Source organism: Amblyomma mixtum, chromosome 5 (genome assembly GCF_055824585.1).
Source record: "Amblyomma mixtum isolate Tamu chromosome 5, ASM5582458v1, whole genome shotgun sequence".
In the NCBI taxonomy this organism is placed as follows: Eukaryota; Metazoa; Arthropoda; class Arachnida; order Ixodida; family Ixodidae; genus Amblyomma; species Amblyomma mixtum.
Window position 1 is genome coordinate 50,341,716 of NC_143016.1, and position 16,845 is coordinate 50,358,560.

At 44.1% G+C, this 16,845-nt stretch overlaps 1 protein-coding gene across 1 annotated transcript in view; it reads left to right on the top strand.

Annotated features, from left to right (window-relative positions):
• LOC149342106 (endochitinase-like) overlaps positions 1-16,845 on the top strand; it is a 137,930-nt gene that overhangs the window by 15,965 nt on the left and 105,120 nt on the right. The window contains exons 8-9 of the mRNA XM_089544387.1: positions 1,220-1,339; positions 1,717-1,875. Of these exons, the coding sequence (XP_089400513.1) occupies positions 1,220-1,339; positions 1,717-1,872 (276 nt within the window). The 3' untranslated portion in view covers positions 1,873-1,875. The remainder of the gene's footprint in view (positions 1-1,219; positions 1,340-1,716; positions 1,876-16,845) is intronic.

The window sequence follows — 16,845 nt, forward strand, 5'->3', positions numbered from 1 at the left end:
AGTGCTGAAATTTCACTTAAGGTCGATTTTTATTTCTGAAAAGCCTACGATTTAGCTGATCGAAGTCCAGCAATCTGTGGCGTTGCCAAGGTTTTCGCTCAGCAAAGTGCGCATCCCAACATGCTACCCCTCCTAGCCTAACATAACAATGAACAGAAAACTGTCGGTCTAACTGAAGCCGCACAACACGCTTTATAACGATGTGCTGATTTTGCTCCGGCTCGCAAGCCTTGGTTAAAATAAAAGCGCGAATCATTCAGGCTATCTTGCGACTAAATATGATCGTCTTTTCCAATTTTCTTGCCGTTGATATCCCCGTGGTTAAAGACTTCATCTCTTCACACTATCCACCAATTTGCAGTTATTTCTAAAAGTTATTTGCTAGTTACCGGCCCAGTTTATTGTATATCAACTAACGCCTTCTCTCGGCCTCCAGCCGGGAACACCACACAAATGATTGGAAATATTTTCATTCGTAACTGAAAAAAGAAACAAATAAGGAGTGCTGTGAGAGAGCTCTCAAACATATAAGTATTGACGGCCTATTAACTCTACGTACCCTAGATTCTACACTTGTTACACAGCTGGCTTAGCCGCGGTTAGACAGCTTAACGGCGGTTACTGCGAATCGTGCTTCGCCGTCGTTCAATAGCTCGCCACCGTTTTTGGTTGCGGCAACCGACGCCTTTCGGCTGCAACACACGAACCGAAGTCTGGGTGCAACAAACGCAGCTAAGTGTGCCCATATGTGAAAGCGTATTTGAAATTTCTTCCTGCCCTCTCACCGACAAGCTCTAACCACAGCTCCTTGATCCTGCCAGTTCGGAAACTCCGCTTTAAAAAGTGACTATTCCCAGTAGCAAGTTTTCGGGCTCTTAAAGATGGCGGCGCCATATGGAACCGGCTAGGAAGCTGTCACCTTATGACGCCATAAGGTGACAGCTTCCCGAATATTTGGAAATACGCAATTAGTAAGATTAAAGAGCTCTGGCTCTGAGAGCCATAGGAAAGCAATGGAGTGTACCAAACATCCTAAATTCCCGTGGTCGTTTTGACGTTCAGTGCCATGCAGCCCGTGGTAGAAACCGCAGAAATTAGAAGCGTTTGTTCAGGTTCTCTGGTCTGGTTGTCATTTATCCGGTAGAAATATTTCATACAAAGCAAGCATTTGCAGAGCAATGCATATAATGTTCTAAACTTGCACCATCTATTCTTTCAGGTCTGCATAAACCTGAAGGGCAGCTGGAAACGTGAGTTCGACGAGGAAGGGAAGTGCCCGTACATATACTACAGGGACCAGTGGATCGGCTACGATGATGTTGTCAGCATACGACACAAGGTATCTACATACCCCTGGTCACACCTGTCTGCTCTTCAGATGAGAAACTCAAATGACCACACCCAAATGATTTCGCGAATTACTTTGCGAACTACTTTGTTTGGATGACAGCTAGTTGTGAATGTTACAACAACTTTAAGCGGAGAGTTGAAGTAACTCTGTGCATTTAATTCGGTTATCGTAATCAAGTGTCACTGATAGTTTGTACTAACAACTGTAAAATGCAAAGCATGCACTAATGAATATTTCATTACCTTACAACGTACACAAAGTATGTGTTACTCATTTATGCTCGCAGTAACAAATCTCAAAAAACCAAATGCTGTGCAGGCGCACCCATAACAACCACTTGAATTTTGTTTCTCTCATTCCACTAGATCAACTTCCTCCTGCAAGACGGCTATCGGGGTGTCTACGTGTTCAACAACGACCTGGACGACTTCCGAGGCTTCTGCGGAGAAGCCAACATTCTCTTGAAGACCATCAATGAAAGTCTGAACGGCAAAAAGAACAAGATTGCCACATCGGCTTGAGAGGTAAGCGCTATTTGTAGCCAGCGAAGGTGGCATCAATAGTCACGATGTGCATCCAAGCGCGTGAGAGAAATACCGCTCTGATGTGATCAGAAAGCACAGGATTTCTCTCGCGACCTTTGGATGCCGTTTTTGTGAAGCCAATGCGTGTACTATAACTCATCTGCTTTATATAGCACCAAACGTTCAACGCACATGCATTTACACACGCGCGCTCGCGTACAATCAAAAATACACGCGCACATAGACATACACACACAAACATTTCCAGAGGCCTATCAAGAGACCTTTCCAGAGAGCCATGTTTCTGCGCTCAAATATACAGGTACCTTTGCAAGTGGCACTCGCACTCAGAGATTGAGGATTGTCATTCCAAGTAGAGAGAACGAACCGCAGTGCTTTTGGAACGACTAACAGCGGCACTTCATTTTCTTACGCAAGCGGACCTGCTCACCTTTGTTCTGTTAAACCTCTTAACTGCGTCTAGCGGCGCCTGCTCTCAATGCGCATGATTACAAAGTTGAACTAAGCCGTTCATCAGTAACGCGAAATTAAAGAAAATTTGATGCCGGTCGATAGTTATCCGTTATAAAATTTTCAACCAACATGCTAAACGTTGATTCAAATAAATATCATATGAAGCCAAATGCAGTAAAAAGTTGCACTCCTTCCGGGTGATTACACTAAAGTTTGCCCGAAGCAGCGGCCATGGGTGAGTACTTGCGCGTAACTTAACAGCAAATACTAAAATCCACATCAACAAAACTATTAGGCTGTGAAATGCAATCAACGCGTATGCAGTACATAAAAGAAATTTTCGATTTTGAATATAAGACAGTTTACTGCGAGATTAAGAACGCATATAGATATATAAAGGAGGTAAGCACAAGATCCTGAAAAAAAATGACAAAAAGAACTTGAAAAAAGAGCCTGAAAAAAATGAAAGAAGAGAAAAAGAAGAAGAGCCTGAAAAAGAAAGAATAGCGTGCGCATTGTTTATTTGTGGCAGTTTTCTTCTAGTTGGCTCATACCGACGCTGTGTAGAAGGGCGACCGAAAGTGCCATTAAGGCAAAAGCCTTTAATGGCTTATCGTTGTCCATCCGTCCGTCCGTCCGCGAAAACCGCCACACTATACTGTCAATCATCCTGATGACGTCGTCAGGATGACCCAAAAATCATTGAATTCATTTTGGCATTGTATGTCGTAATCTTTAATTAGTAATTAGCCATTAATTAGTTATTAGTCATTGCTTATCATTTAGTTATTATCTAGACGTTTCCTAGACATCGCCAAGTGGCGGCGCTCGCGCCGCTCCTTACTGCGCATGGACTTGGCGCTCTGGCGGCGCACCGTCGTGCGACGCTGACATTCCCGCCGACCGAGTCCGACTTCTCTTTCGAGCCGCGCCAGACGGATGCCTCCCGTTTCGCCAACAACCAAGCGCGCTCGCGCTGCAGAGCGTCAACAGAAATCACGAGAGGCCAGTTGGGTGGCTCGCTCACCTACCGATTCTCCAAGCACCAAGAAATCGAAAGACAAGGAAAGGAAGCGGCTCAAGCGTCTCAACAGATTCAACCAAATGCACCAGTCGAATGATTCAGCCAATAAAGTCAGTAGAAGAATGGACAACAGAAGCTTAGTCTTTCATTCGCAAACAGCGTGCAGTCAGCAGCAGAGGCAGACAAATCGGCGCGAAAAGGCTATCGCTTCGCTCACATTAGATCGTTAAAGCGTTCCCCTAATTTTTCTCGCTTTGTTGGTTTTCCTCGGTTCCAAGTTACCGGTGTAAGGGCTAATTAAAGTGACAAGCTAAATTTGTGCATTCGCACAACCCTAGCAGTGCACAAGTTGTCGGCGTGCGTGTCTCTTCTTTAGGCTCTATCTCGCCTTTTCTGTTCCAATCTCACCCTTGATGCGTAAGCTTGAAGTTATTCGGTAATTCTTCGACATTGCGACCATGCGGTGCATAAGTGTCGTGTGGTGTAGAAAGTCTGCTCAAGGTTTTTTATTGTATAACATATAAAATCTTATATATTTAAGAAATACAGGGTCTGTTCTGAAAGTGGTAGGACTGGTTTTTTCCTGGGCGAACGGGCGGACGAGAGGTGGTCTGCGCGTGCAGGATCGTTGAAGGGGTATATTGCGAATGCTGGGGAAAATCGGCAATCGGCTCTCGGCCGTTGAAGAGAGGACGTCGCTTGTACTGTGAACCCCTGTCGAAACGTCTCGTCACGCAGAATCATCGAGCGTTTACTGGATCAGCGATACGTGATTAAATTTTGAGTAAATCTTGGTAAAACGGGCAAAGAGACTCACAACATGACTAAGGAGGCCTACGGTGAGGTTTCCATGGGTAGATCAGGTGTTTTTTGAGTGGCACAAGCTGTTCCGAGAAGGTAAGGAAAGAGTGGAGGAAGACGACCGCTCCAGACGCCCTTCGACCAGCAAGACCAACGAAAATGTGTAGCGAGTGAAACGTTTACTTAACAGTGATCGTAGAATGAGTATCAGAATGATGGCTGATGACTTGAGCATTCCTCAAACCCAAGTTTTTGAGATCGTGATAGAAAACTTATCCATGAGGAAAGCGTGCGCGAAGTTGGTGCCGGGAGTGTTGTCAGAGGAGGAAAAGGCCAACCGGTAGGATCTTCTTCATGATGTGAATGAGGACCCCGATTTTTTGCCAAGCACAAGGCGGCAACGCTGCCTCAGCCCCTCTACAGCCTCGACTTGGCCCCGCCAGACTTTTTTCTATTCCCGAGGATAAAATCGACGCTCGATGGGAAACATCACGGATCGGTACAGGTGGTTCAACAGGCCGTGACGAGGGAGCTAAACAGCATTCCGGTCCAGGCGTTCCTGGAGGCGTACGAAAACTGTGAAACTCATTGGCAGCAGCGTGTAGGTGCGGAAGGGTGCTACCTTGAAAAATTGTAATCGTTTGTACTATTCTCTTGAATATGTTTTGTTTAAAAAAATGAGTCCTACTACTTTCAGAACAGACCATGTAGTATTCTGCAATGCGGATGGAGGAAAAAATGGGGTTGATCTTATTAGTGCTTTGTTTCAACTATTAATAACGGAGTACTTCTTTGCATTCCTGACTTCAGCATCAGCACAAGGCAGAAACTACAAAATTTGTTTTGTTCAGCTGTTTAATTTTCCTCATCCCCTATGAACATACCTGAAATAACACCAGTCGAACCAAAATCTGGAATCCTTTATAAGTGACATTCTTCATTTTCATATTTCAACCGTTATTGCTTGGGCAAGGTTGGGCAGGCACTTTAATAGTTTCTGGCGCTTATCTTTCAACATCACCGACCGTACTTAGTATATATTAGGCCTAGAAGCGACTAGTGTGAATCACTCGGAACTAAGTTCGTTTTATTATAAAGTAATTCCACTAAATTTTTTTTTTGCGCTTCGGTCATGAAGTGGAAAACAGCCCACCTTTTTGCCTGCAAAGGTAACCACAGGCTTATATAACTCGTCTAATATCTACACTAAATGATGAGCAGATAAGTTTACTGAATGGAACTGCAGAGGGGCCGGCCGGAGAGAAGAATATCTTGCCTGTTACTCGGCAGTGGAGAAGGGGAAGAAGAGAAGAAAGTGATGGCGGTGGGTGAAGATATGGTGAACAGAGAGATGAAAGCATGTACATGCACATTTGTTAGCATCGCAATCGCGAGTCAAGGCTCGTGTCACCAAAGCCTTTGTCGCAGGAATGTGCCCCTCAAGTGCCACAGAAGAGATCTTGTTTTCCTCTTCCGCGCAAGTACAACAATGTGGTCGTAATGTCTGCCATCAGTTGAGAGGCGTCTGGGGAACAGTTTGCCATTAGGGTAATGACCGAACCGACACCCTGCTGGCAAGGAACAATAGCGGGCGTGGGTCGTTCTGTGTAGTGGCAGCGACGGACGGTGAATGGGAAAACATGGACGGCACCAGTCCTACAAAAGGTACACCATAGATTAGATGCGTAGGCTGTGTCCTAAAATCTTGTCTACTGAGAAGACGGCCGTAGTAGATCTAGCTGCTTTGTGCCACAAGCTATGACTGTGGTCTGTGCGCAAAGAGTAAAAAACACTTAAAAATAGATAAAATATAGCAGAAGTTATGCCGACTTTAAAGCCACAAAAGTCACAGCTATCGCCAAAACTTTATCACTGTAAAAATGCATTACATGGCTTCTTGTAATATTTTTATAGTTGTGCGGCAATAAAAGAGGCGTTTATTGCTGTGTAAACTGGATTTTCAAATATTCCAGGAACTGGAAATTTTCCTGGAAAGGATTTCGTCATCATTTTTCAAAAGTGAATGGCGGGTAACCCCAGCCTCAGCGATCCTCATATTTTAACATCTAATATTTCTTTTACGAGGAACTCCGTTCGAAGCGCAAATTTTCTGCAATGAATTTACTCAGCAACAAAATCTCACCTGAAAAGGGTTCTTCAATGATATCCCCTGAGAACTTGCAGCGACACCTACATTAGCACAAAATATTTCATGGAACGGTTTTTAGACATACTCGTTTCAAGGGAAAGAACAATGAAATGTGAAAAAAAGATTGCGAATTGTGTTCATAAATTATTTATCTAACAAATATTCAGCAGATTAATAATGCTTAGCACTAAACGATATGGTATAACATATTTGATCTAACCTGCAGATGAGTGTAAAACCTTATCTGTTCCACTAAGGTGCGTTTAATTTTGAAGGGGCCGCAACCCATTTCCTAACCTTGTTTTATTTTTTTGGAATTCTTGTAAACTAAGTCAGCAGCAGCACCTTGCCCCTGGTTCATTCAGTGGTGTTAGGTTATCAAATAAGTTTCCGATTTTTATCGCGCACCAATTACATCATATACCACTAAGATAACGAATTCAGTTCTGTTTAGAGTTCTTATTAATTTACTTGGTGCACCCTGATGACAGCTTTCAACTCATTTTGAAGAAAATTTGGTTGCTCTCAAAGTTAACCCGTCGTTATGAAAATGCAGGAAAGGAAATAAAAAGCCACAGTAGCACATACAATGTCATTTAGCCAAGAATGAATGAGCTGAAATTATATTACGTACTCAAAAACAGCCACTTTCTCCTATTTCATCTATTTTTCTTAGTTCGCAATGCCAGGTGACACAAGAGAACGTATGTAACGGCGCAAGCACTCCTCTATTTAGATATGCTTTTATTTTCGGCGTAAAATGTGTATATATCTGGTAGTTCTTCAACATGTATGTAATGTACCCCACTCCAACTTTTAATGCCCAGGCTTCCCAAGGGTAATAATATAAATGAATAAATAAAGAATAGAAACATATGGAGCAGTAAATTAAAAGAAATAGACAAGAAAATTGTATTCGTAACGTCCTACAGTTTGAGCATTTACAAGCTTAAAGCCTGGTCGCCCCATCCTCACCGCAACCGCTTCTACTTCACGGCCGTAGCCTCGTGACACTGAAAGCCTTCAAGGGGGCTTGTCATAGGGCAGCCTTCAGCGCCTGTGACTCACAGCCACTGCTGTCAAACACTTCTATAAATACGAGTTCATGGACTTATTTTTGCCGCGCATATATCGCTAGCAAACCTATCCGACTCCCTTACAATGAGAATAATTTCCGCCACAACTAAATTTCTTTGTCAGGAATTTAGTGTCCGTGCACTTGCTCTCACTGTTTCTAAAAGCTGTTTTCAGCTACACTGCATTCACTAGGTTGCGTTGCAAAATGCATGGATGCATGTGCCATAATACGTCTTTATATGCTCTATGGTGCCTCGGAGATAATGCACAGTGTCCGCAAATATTTCCCACCCAGACTCCGGAAACGCTCCAGAAAGAAGCAAGTGGTCTCAGCATTGGTCTTTTTTAGTAAATTTCAATTTGTTCTTTGTCCAACTTTCTGAAATCAGTTGTAGAAACCTGGAAGTATATTCCACGTAGCGATCTCCAAGCCGATCTGCACATTATAACTTTCTCCTTTCACACTCTCTGCGGCGCGCACAAGGATGAGTTATGATGGCCACCTAATGCGCCCCCCTAGGTACTCACGCAGATATAGTGCATTGTATTCTCAATATCGCATAGAAGATGCGAATATGCAGACACAATTTTTCCTTTTTGCTTGCGAAAACTGTACGACGGTCCACGCTTTGTGTTGCACTGCCAAAGGCGGTAGACACGCTGTCTGCATTACGAACATTTTACTGCGCTCAAATCCCTACAAAGGCAGTCTTGTACGGCACTGTGCGTGTCACAAAGTTGATACGGCCCTCGATAATGGAGCCGAGACCTTCGGCGGTACTTTAATGTCAGGCTATAAATTCCAAAATATAGTCCTTAATGGTGCTTCTGCGAAAATGACTTGCGGTTCATCTCTACACGGACGACTGCCGCAGCGGCGAGTTTAATCGTCTCTGCCCAAGAAGCGTAAAAATAATCGGCGCCGCTGAAAGCGACGGTGCCTTCCCAAGTGCACCCACTGCGGACACGCTTCAGATCCTAAAGGCGTTTCCCAATACACGTGCTCTGAGTCTCCAACTTGAGCGAGAAACAATTTTCCTTCAGCCGTTCACCACTCCGTTCAAGCGTGGCAGTGGAGTGTCCATTAGAAAAATAACTGCACAAAATATGAAGTCTTCAAAAGACATGAGTTAAAAACAAAATTATTCTTGGACTAAGCGCAAGTGAAACCGGAAAACTGAAGTCGGAGAAACTAAGCTTTGCTGTCATGAACAGAAAGGCAGTCCGAACTTAACGCTTCGTTTCGACATGTCCATCTCTGCTGTAAAAATGAACCAAAGTACCGGCACCTCAAACAATACACACAACACAAAGGACATCTACAGACAGGTTCCAAGAAACTGCCCATCTCCCGTGACCGTCTGTGGCTGCTGGAGTTTCTCTAAGAGTGCAGAGGCGCAATCGATTCGAGGCTTGTTTCAGAAAGCAAACACAAAACGGGCTCTTTCAGGGTCGCTCCGGTTCTTCGTTTTGAAATAAGTAATCTTATTGCAACCTTCCTGTAATATATGTGTGCCTTTCATTTTGTTCTCGCATCAGCTATGGTTGGCGACGGAGGGAGGGTTTTACCAACGTCCTAATACAAACGGAAGCTAACATCTTTTCTCCGTTCCCATCGCTCTTCATAGCGAGTCAGTTTTGTTTTCGTTTCTTTACGGTGGTTAACGTCACGGTGCTAACGGCACTCAATGTATGTGTTAGAGGAGTGACGAAACAACGGTTTTCTTCATGGAAAGCTTTTTCCCATTCTTTCTGGCGTACTTTTTTCACATTTTTAACATTACTTCGCATTTTTATAGCTAGTTTGTCGCAGTTCGATGTATTTAATGAGCGCGAATCTCAATGGCAGTAGCCGACTGCGGCACTAGGACAAAAAATAAAACAAAAAACGAAGTACCGAATCACACATATAAGGCAGCTGTTCACGAGGTATATATTTTCATTGCTCTTCATATGCAGTCGCGTTTCTGAAACTACTGCTTTCAGAGATCTAAATTCCAGTATTACTCCTTACGGTACTCCGTAGGAGTGTTGTATGGAGGCAAACACTATTGGAAGGGGTAAAGCTATGTTATGTCTCGCACATTGCCAATCGGAGGGTGTGTAAGGATGTCCTCTAAAGGAGAGAACATGCATTTTCTGAATGAAATAAAAAGAAGCAGGCAGTACTTTATAAATATACTTGTAAACGTCTTATTCTGAGCGTGCGCGCAAGTATTGTGTTCTGAGCGTGTGCCTTTGGTAAGATGCTACCGCAAATAGTGCTGAAAGCAATTTTCTTCGTCGTTTAAATCGCACGAATCAGTTATATTCCTTGAGCTCTTTAGATATTCGATCGCCGCACTAAGAGACAGAGAGTTGCCCATTCTTGTCATTTTCTAATTTTTTGTTGAAAGGCAGCAGTATCAAACAGATGTTAAGGTCGGCACAGTCCCTACCTGCACATCTAGGCTTTAGGGCTCGAAGATAATGATTGTATTTTGAATGCACCCGCCGTAGACGCGAAGAAGAAACGGGATAAGGATTGATGGTGCAAAAGCAGGCATTGACCGCAAGACAAACGTTCGGGATTAAAAGACACGCCTGATATGTGAGCCAATTCTCTGTATTTTGTTTAACTGAGAAGGTAGCATATTCTCCATGCATAGGTCCTCACACGAGGAGCGCCTCTTTGCGAAACAAACTGCACCAGAGAACTACAAAAAAACAAACAAACAGGTACTCTCAGTTCACAAGGCCACTTGTGGACGTTTATTATAATTTTCTTACCCTGTATACAATAAAGTGCTTCAACCTCTTGTTTAAGGCCCCAAGATCACACTGGGTAAGTGATATATGGACTAAAAGAAGTATTACTCCTTCTAAAGTAGCTAGGAGTGGTTTCTTTCGGAGCATTATTGGCCAAATTTACCCAATTAAGCAGCGCCGTCACGTTTTCTTAAACAACCAGAAATGCATGTAGGCTTCTAAGACCTTTTAATTTTGTTTTTAGTCCTTACAACGCTTCTGTGTGCTTATCTTGGTGACAAAAATTTCTCGAAAAGAGAATTTGTTTCATCTCCTGCGGAAGAGGTAGTCGGTGGATGCAATAGACCACTGCAAACGTGTGTTTGTCTGCGTGTATTTGTTTCTGGGCGCACGGTAGTGTACAATAAAGAACTATACAACGCCTATGCCCGCGGCGGATTAAACTGTGTTGGCAGTGACAGGCGGCTATACCACGGCACCGTCTATATTTATGAAGAGACGATACCCACTACGAGTCGGCCAAGAGAGGCATGCGTGAGCTTCGCAATTATTCAGAAAGACTAAATGAGCGCTAGGGAGTCGGACTCAATGGCCGACTCAGCAGCCGGCCACAGATTTCCCAGACGACCTTTCATTTCTTATTCTGTTCTGACGCGTTGCTGTATTATTAAAAGCCGCTGCCGTGAGGCAAATGGAATCTGACGAGAGTGAAACCGCGGATGGTATTCGGAGGGTATTACAATTCAAAAGAACAGGACAGTGCATATTGCAGATGTTCTGAGTCTCCATGCCCGCAAGCAGTGAAACTTAACACACGTCTTTAGCTTGATTCCAAGCATCCGTCGAGAATTCTAGACAACGACACTTACATAATGGATCTGTACTTCCGTGATAGCCGCGGTACGTTCCAGAAACCGTATGGACCAAAAGGTTCTGGCACTCATTTAGGCTGTTGTTAGATACATAAGGAATGATTTCCTGTTTTTACTTTTTCTTTGCTTGCTCTGCAGTTATGTTCATTTTTGAAAATAGTCAGTATACCAGAAAAATCTGCATTGTAAAAAGGCCTGAAAGAAAAAAGGGTGTAGTTTTTCCCAGCTCTTGTGAGACAAAGGTTGCTGGTGTTGCAAAAAATGTTCTTGCGGCCAGAGGTCGAATGAATTGGCAATTTATCGAAGGTGCCCGGAATCACCCGCTAAAGTGTTGTGAGCTAGTAGGTGCTATTATTCAGGCACGGATGTTTGTGGCGCCAGATTGTCAGCAGCAACGAACAGTAATATGATCTGGTACAAAAATTCGTACTGCTCTATTCTGGAGCCCCAGTCAAGAAATACTAACGTTATCGAGATTTTCTGTGAAGAAGGCGCACAGATATAGAAATGTAGCAGCTATTGAAAACCGTTGCTTAGAGGAGTAAAACTCCAAAGTTAGTCGGCGTCACTGAGATATTTTAAAAGTTGAAAAAATAAGGGCAAAATCCGCTTCTCTGTTGATGTAAAACTCTTAAATGCATATATTCGCCTGCAGTAAAGAAATATCTCATGCACACCGTTCTGCTTTAAGTGCATGAAAAGTAGGCGTGACTGAAATGCACTCATATTCTTTCAAACGAGTAACCATAAAGCCGGATAACCAGTAGGCCCGCATAAAAAGCTTCCCACATTGTTGTGCAAGCGGGAAATTCAAGTCGCTGCGGATGATGTTTGCAAAGAGCACTGAAATGTTGCCTTTGTTTGATCAATCTGTATGACTGCACGCACGATCACTCTACATATCCAGATCTTCTGCGGCATTACTCCACATACTACGCTTTCGTCTTTCATTTGAGCCCTACGCAATAAACGACTGAAGAAAGAATAGTAAAATGAAAGTGTGGACGGACATAAAATGAAACTAGCAAGCTCCTGATTGATTTTGTTCGCCTTTTTAACCAAACTTGTCTGACATTGCTGAGTGGCATTCCACCTCGAGCCTAGTCTTTTGGGAATGAACTTCGGAGCGTGCGTGCAACTTCCTGATCTCTAAACGAATTTGTGCAATAATCTGAGTATTGAATCAGTGTAAAAAATATTTAAGGGGACACTTAAGCTCCACCTTAAGGGTATGACGCAATAACGTTAATAGGTTAATGACCTTATATGTGGAATTAGTCATTCTCTACTTCAAGTTCACAGGTACGTGAGAGTCCTCTTCCACTCATGGAGCAACGGTGCAGCGGTTCAACGATGCACTGTCCTGCGATGGCAGGAGCTGCCACCGATGGTGCTTGTTAGACCCACTCCGCTCTTTCCGAGCAACCTCTCGTGACCAGTCATTATTTTTACCGCCACCCGTTACTGTCACGGTGCGCAGTACGAAGAGTTGTGATGACGTCACAAGGGTATGTGACCGACGTGGTTCACCAAGGTTGCTTCTCCGGTAATTTTTTCGGGGATTTTTTGTTCACGAGCAATGACGCCGATGAAGACACCCGCTTTTTCGCGACTCGAGCTCCTGAACGCTACCGCATGAGAATGAGTAGAACGAATCCATCAGAAGAAAGAGCGGTGGAACACTGAGCGTATGATGGGCAGATACGGTTACATATGCAAGCTTTTTCGGTGAAAGGCGTGTGACTCCAGTTTGGGAAATCGCAGTCAGCCACTGCTGGCTGCATAGGTATATGAATGTTGGAGATAAGCGAAGTTATTCTGGATCAATACTACAAACTAAAAAAACGAAATGGGCAAACATTTTTAAGGGGCAAACGTTGTTGCGCGAGCCCTGGGGTATATTTAAATCGCTAAATATACGGAATACTTACGGTTGGCAAAAAGAAACAAATTCCCTCTTAAAAACATGCCAATTTCTAGCAGCGAGCTTTCAGTCTGCCTTTTTGGTAACCTTAGGACTCCCAGTGCCGCGCTTAAAAGTCTGCTCCCATTGCTACCAGCAACGAGTTACTGTGCTTTGCAGCAGGACTATAAATCCGTTTCCAAGGCTAAGCATTCCGTATATTTAATATTTAGTATATTTAGCAACTTCGGCAGCCTACCGTGCCCGTAAAAAGGAGGGCGCTAGATAACAGCTTACCCCCTCGTTACTCTCGTATAGGGTTATTTGCGTTTAGAGTGCTAAGCAGAATAAGCCACTATGCGAGGTTGATGAGGTCGGAGGTCCCTCTCGCACCCACGAATGTGCCTCCTCTATCATAACCCGCCAACGTACACAGGTCCTTGCAGCTGAACTTTCTCCCAAATACTTAATCGAATGCTGTTAGAGCATATTGCTGTCAATTGTGCTAGGCGCACCAGGACATTTTGACGAATTTCACTAGGCCAAGGCAACCATGAAGCGTAGTTAGGATGTGTCATTGATTCCACAAACAGTTCGCACGATGCCAGCGCAAAAAAACTAATGATGTAAAACAAGTGTGTATGAACTTACAAAATTGCGATGTGCTGATTATTTTGCATAGTTCGTGTTTTTAGTAAGCATCTGCCTGCAGCGTGTTCTTACCGCGTTACCTGGGCCCAAAAGCAAAGCTCACCCAAGTGAGCTTCACGTTCAATCCCGCGCATGGAGAAGACTTGTTTCTCGCATGCCGAGCTTCAAGATACAGTGATGTCGCTTCAGAACACCTACATATTTACCTTTATGATTTATTTTATTCCCGTTGGAGCATGCACAAGGCAGGCATACTTCATGAACCTTATGAAGACTATCACTTCCTTAGTCCTGCACCAACCCATTGCGTAGTGATTGCCAAAAAAAAAGAAACTGTGCGAAGACGACGGGACAACGAGAGGCACAGAGACGCCAACCTCTCTTCTCGAGTCATCTTCGCGCAGTTTTTGTGGCAATCAATATGAACTGACCAGTCCAGCATCATCTCTTACTTTTTGCGTAGCTCCTCGTGAAAGCCCAAGAGCAGTTGTTAAAAACTAAGCAGGCGAGAGAATATCTCTGGTGATTGCAGAACTTGACTATAAAAGGAAACTTATAAAAATGCAATTAAATCACATATAATCACTTTACGCTGAATTACCCCGCCCCATTTTTTCTGAGGGGTTAAGCCGGTAGACGTGCAGAGATATTTGTCTCCATTTCAGCCGTTTAAAACTTCGCTGAGCATGTGGCAATTTCGAGCACGCTTGAAAAAAGGAATGAACGGGAGCGTTCTTAAATTTGGGCGGATATTTTCTTATGTTCGCGTTTTACCACTGCCCTAAAAAATGCGACTTCGTAAACTTCTCTCTCTGCACAAGTAAACTGTCATTTTGGCGACGCCAGACTGGGGATTGAATGTCTTACTCATGAATTCGAGAGCTGCTTGACGCACACAGGCAAGCTCTGTTCCGCCATTGTTGGATAAGTTCTGTTGAGTGTAATGAAGATTATAACAGTACCTAATTAGTGCTGCATGAGCAAGCGGTGTGTTTGGCGTTGTTGTGCCTTGAAGTTTCAACAGGCATCTGAGCGACATCGGGCTCTCGCACGTGTACTGTGTTCATCTACGTCAAAACCTTACAGTTTTTCTGTCAAGCTAATGCTGGATAGACGGTGTATCGTTCTTACGTGCTGAATGAAACTAATCACTACCCTTCTTTCACAGCTTCATTTTTTGGACACTTGGAAGCTTTCAAAATGTACCATTACATGCAGTTAAAACAAGCAAAAATCAAGGCATAATCACTCTCGTCTTGTATGGCTCGGAGCCACTGCACTGACAAGTTAATCACTCCTGTCACGCGCGTCACGTGCGACTTCAGTTGTACCCACGCGCTGAAGGTACACAGCTGCAGAGCAGGCCCACAGTGTGGAGTAGCGGACTGCACCGCTCTTGGATAAACGGGATGCTCTCGATGCACGTTTCATTATATATATTTTTTTTTGCTGCACAGAAAGGTAGGCGAGATGAAGGGAAGTCGTCGGTTGATAAAGCACCGTTTGCTGACGGCCATGAAGTAGGCTGGCATGGAAGGGTGCTATTCTTGGACGGGGTTATCACGACCAAGCCGAAGGTACAAAGATTGAGGGCTTAGCTTGGGTAAACGAGACAAACACCCCCGAAAACAATGACTAACCACTCTGAGTGAGGCCTGTAGCAAGCGCGAGGTTGATTTGCAGCGCCATCTGCTTGGGCGAAGATCATAGAGAAGACTTTTTGTCAGTTTTGTGTGAGTAGGTTGTTCGACCAACACCGGGTAGAAGTTCGGACGAGTAATGTTGCGCATAAATGACTGTCTGAGCACGTCAGCGTGAGGAGGCCACAGAAACATGGCCGCCAGCTGCATTACTATTATTCGCCTTTGCATATAGGCGGGATCATATATCGCAGTTTCACTTCCTTGCAGTTGCATCTTTCTGTGGGCACTTAATAGGCAGGGCAATTTTCTTTTATTTCTTTTGTCGGCGCATTCTGCTCTTTGTGGGTACTTATTGCATGGCAGTTAGCTCCAGTTTTCCGCGTTACCATTTCTCTAAAGCGATTTAACATTTATTTCATCAATATGGACTTACAGTTTCGACAGGAAGAAGACGCTTTATACATTCAGTGCCAGTGCATTGCTTCTCTTCTTTATTTAAAGGGAGACTGAAGCACTTTTTTTAAAAATCAGGCTGGCAGCGGGGTCCAATAGTTTTTCATGCTGTATATTGGAATATCGCATCCAAATAAGGCAAAAACAAGGGCGAATTGCCTTTTTTAGCAGAAATATGCGGCCTGTGCCGGGTCACACCGTGCGGCGCGCCACCGCCCGTGATTGGTCAAGAGAGGTCGTGACGACACTTAGAGGACTGGAGAAGCTGCCGATGCGGATCCGGCGCTGCGTTGAGTGGAGATCGCAGCTTTCGGTGGTGTTGTAAAAGCGAATATGGTAACTATTTTTTTACTGACCTACAAAGAAAAGTATACTACGGTTTGTGTACCAAAAACGACGCAAGCAAAAAATTCTACGCCTAGCACAAGCATACGCCAGCGTGCATGACGCGTATGCAGACGCGTATGCAGCACAACCTCGGCTCGTATTCTCGGAAAGGAAGGGGTGCGAACAATACTCAAGTCAATTACCACCACCGGACGCCTCCTGGCTCGCCCGAATGAGCGTCATCCTAAATAAAAGGCCCAAAGCGCTGTGTAGAAAAATGCTGTTCTCATTACCCGGCGCTGTAGGTTGGGGCAGGAAAGTATTTCAAGGAAACGATGAAGCAAAAAATTGATGTCAAAATGAGCGAAGCGCAGTTGCCAAGCACTGCGAGGCATGCGACCACAGGATAGCGACACAATCACTGTGCGCTCGAAACTAAGCCAAATACGCGCACAACGCTGCTGCTTCACACGTGGCGAGTTCAGCAGATGCCAGAAAATATTAACCGCTTCCTCGGAAACGTTCGCTTTTCCTAGATTTGCAGTTTGGTTCAGTGAAGTGATGGCCAACTATATGTGTGTTTAAAAGCTAAGCTAGCTGCAACTCGCCCGCTGCCACAGCTTGAGGAAGATACCGAATAAGGTTGCGAAACATGGTGTTTTTTTGCAAAAACTTAATTGGGATTCATTTCTCTCTGAAATTTGCATACGAAATCAGAACGTCGAATGATTTCATTTTAATCGCTTAGCTACGATTAAACGAGATGCCGCATATCAAGAGCTTCAATGCTTGCTTGCTTTGCTTTATTGTGCTTTGCTTTATTGTGCTTTGCTTTGCTTTATTGCTTG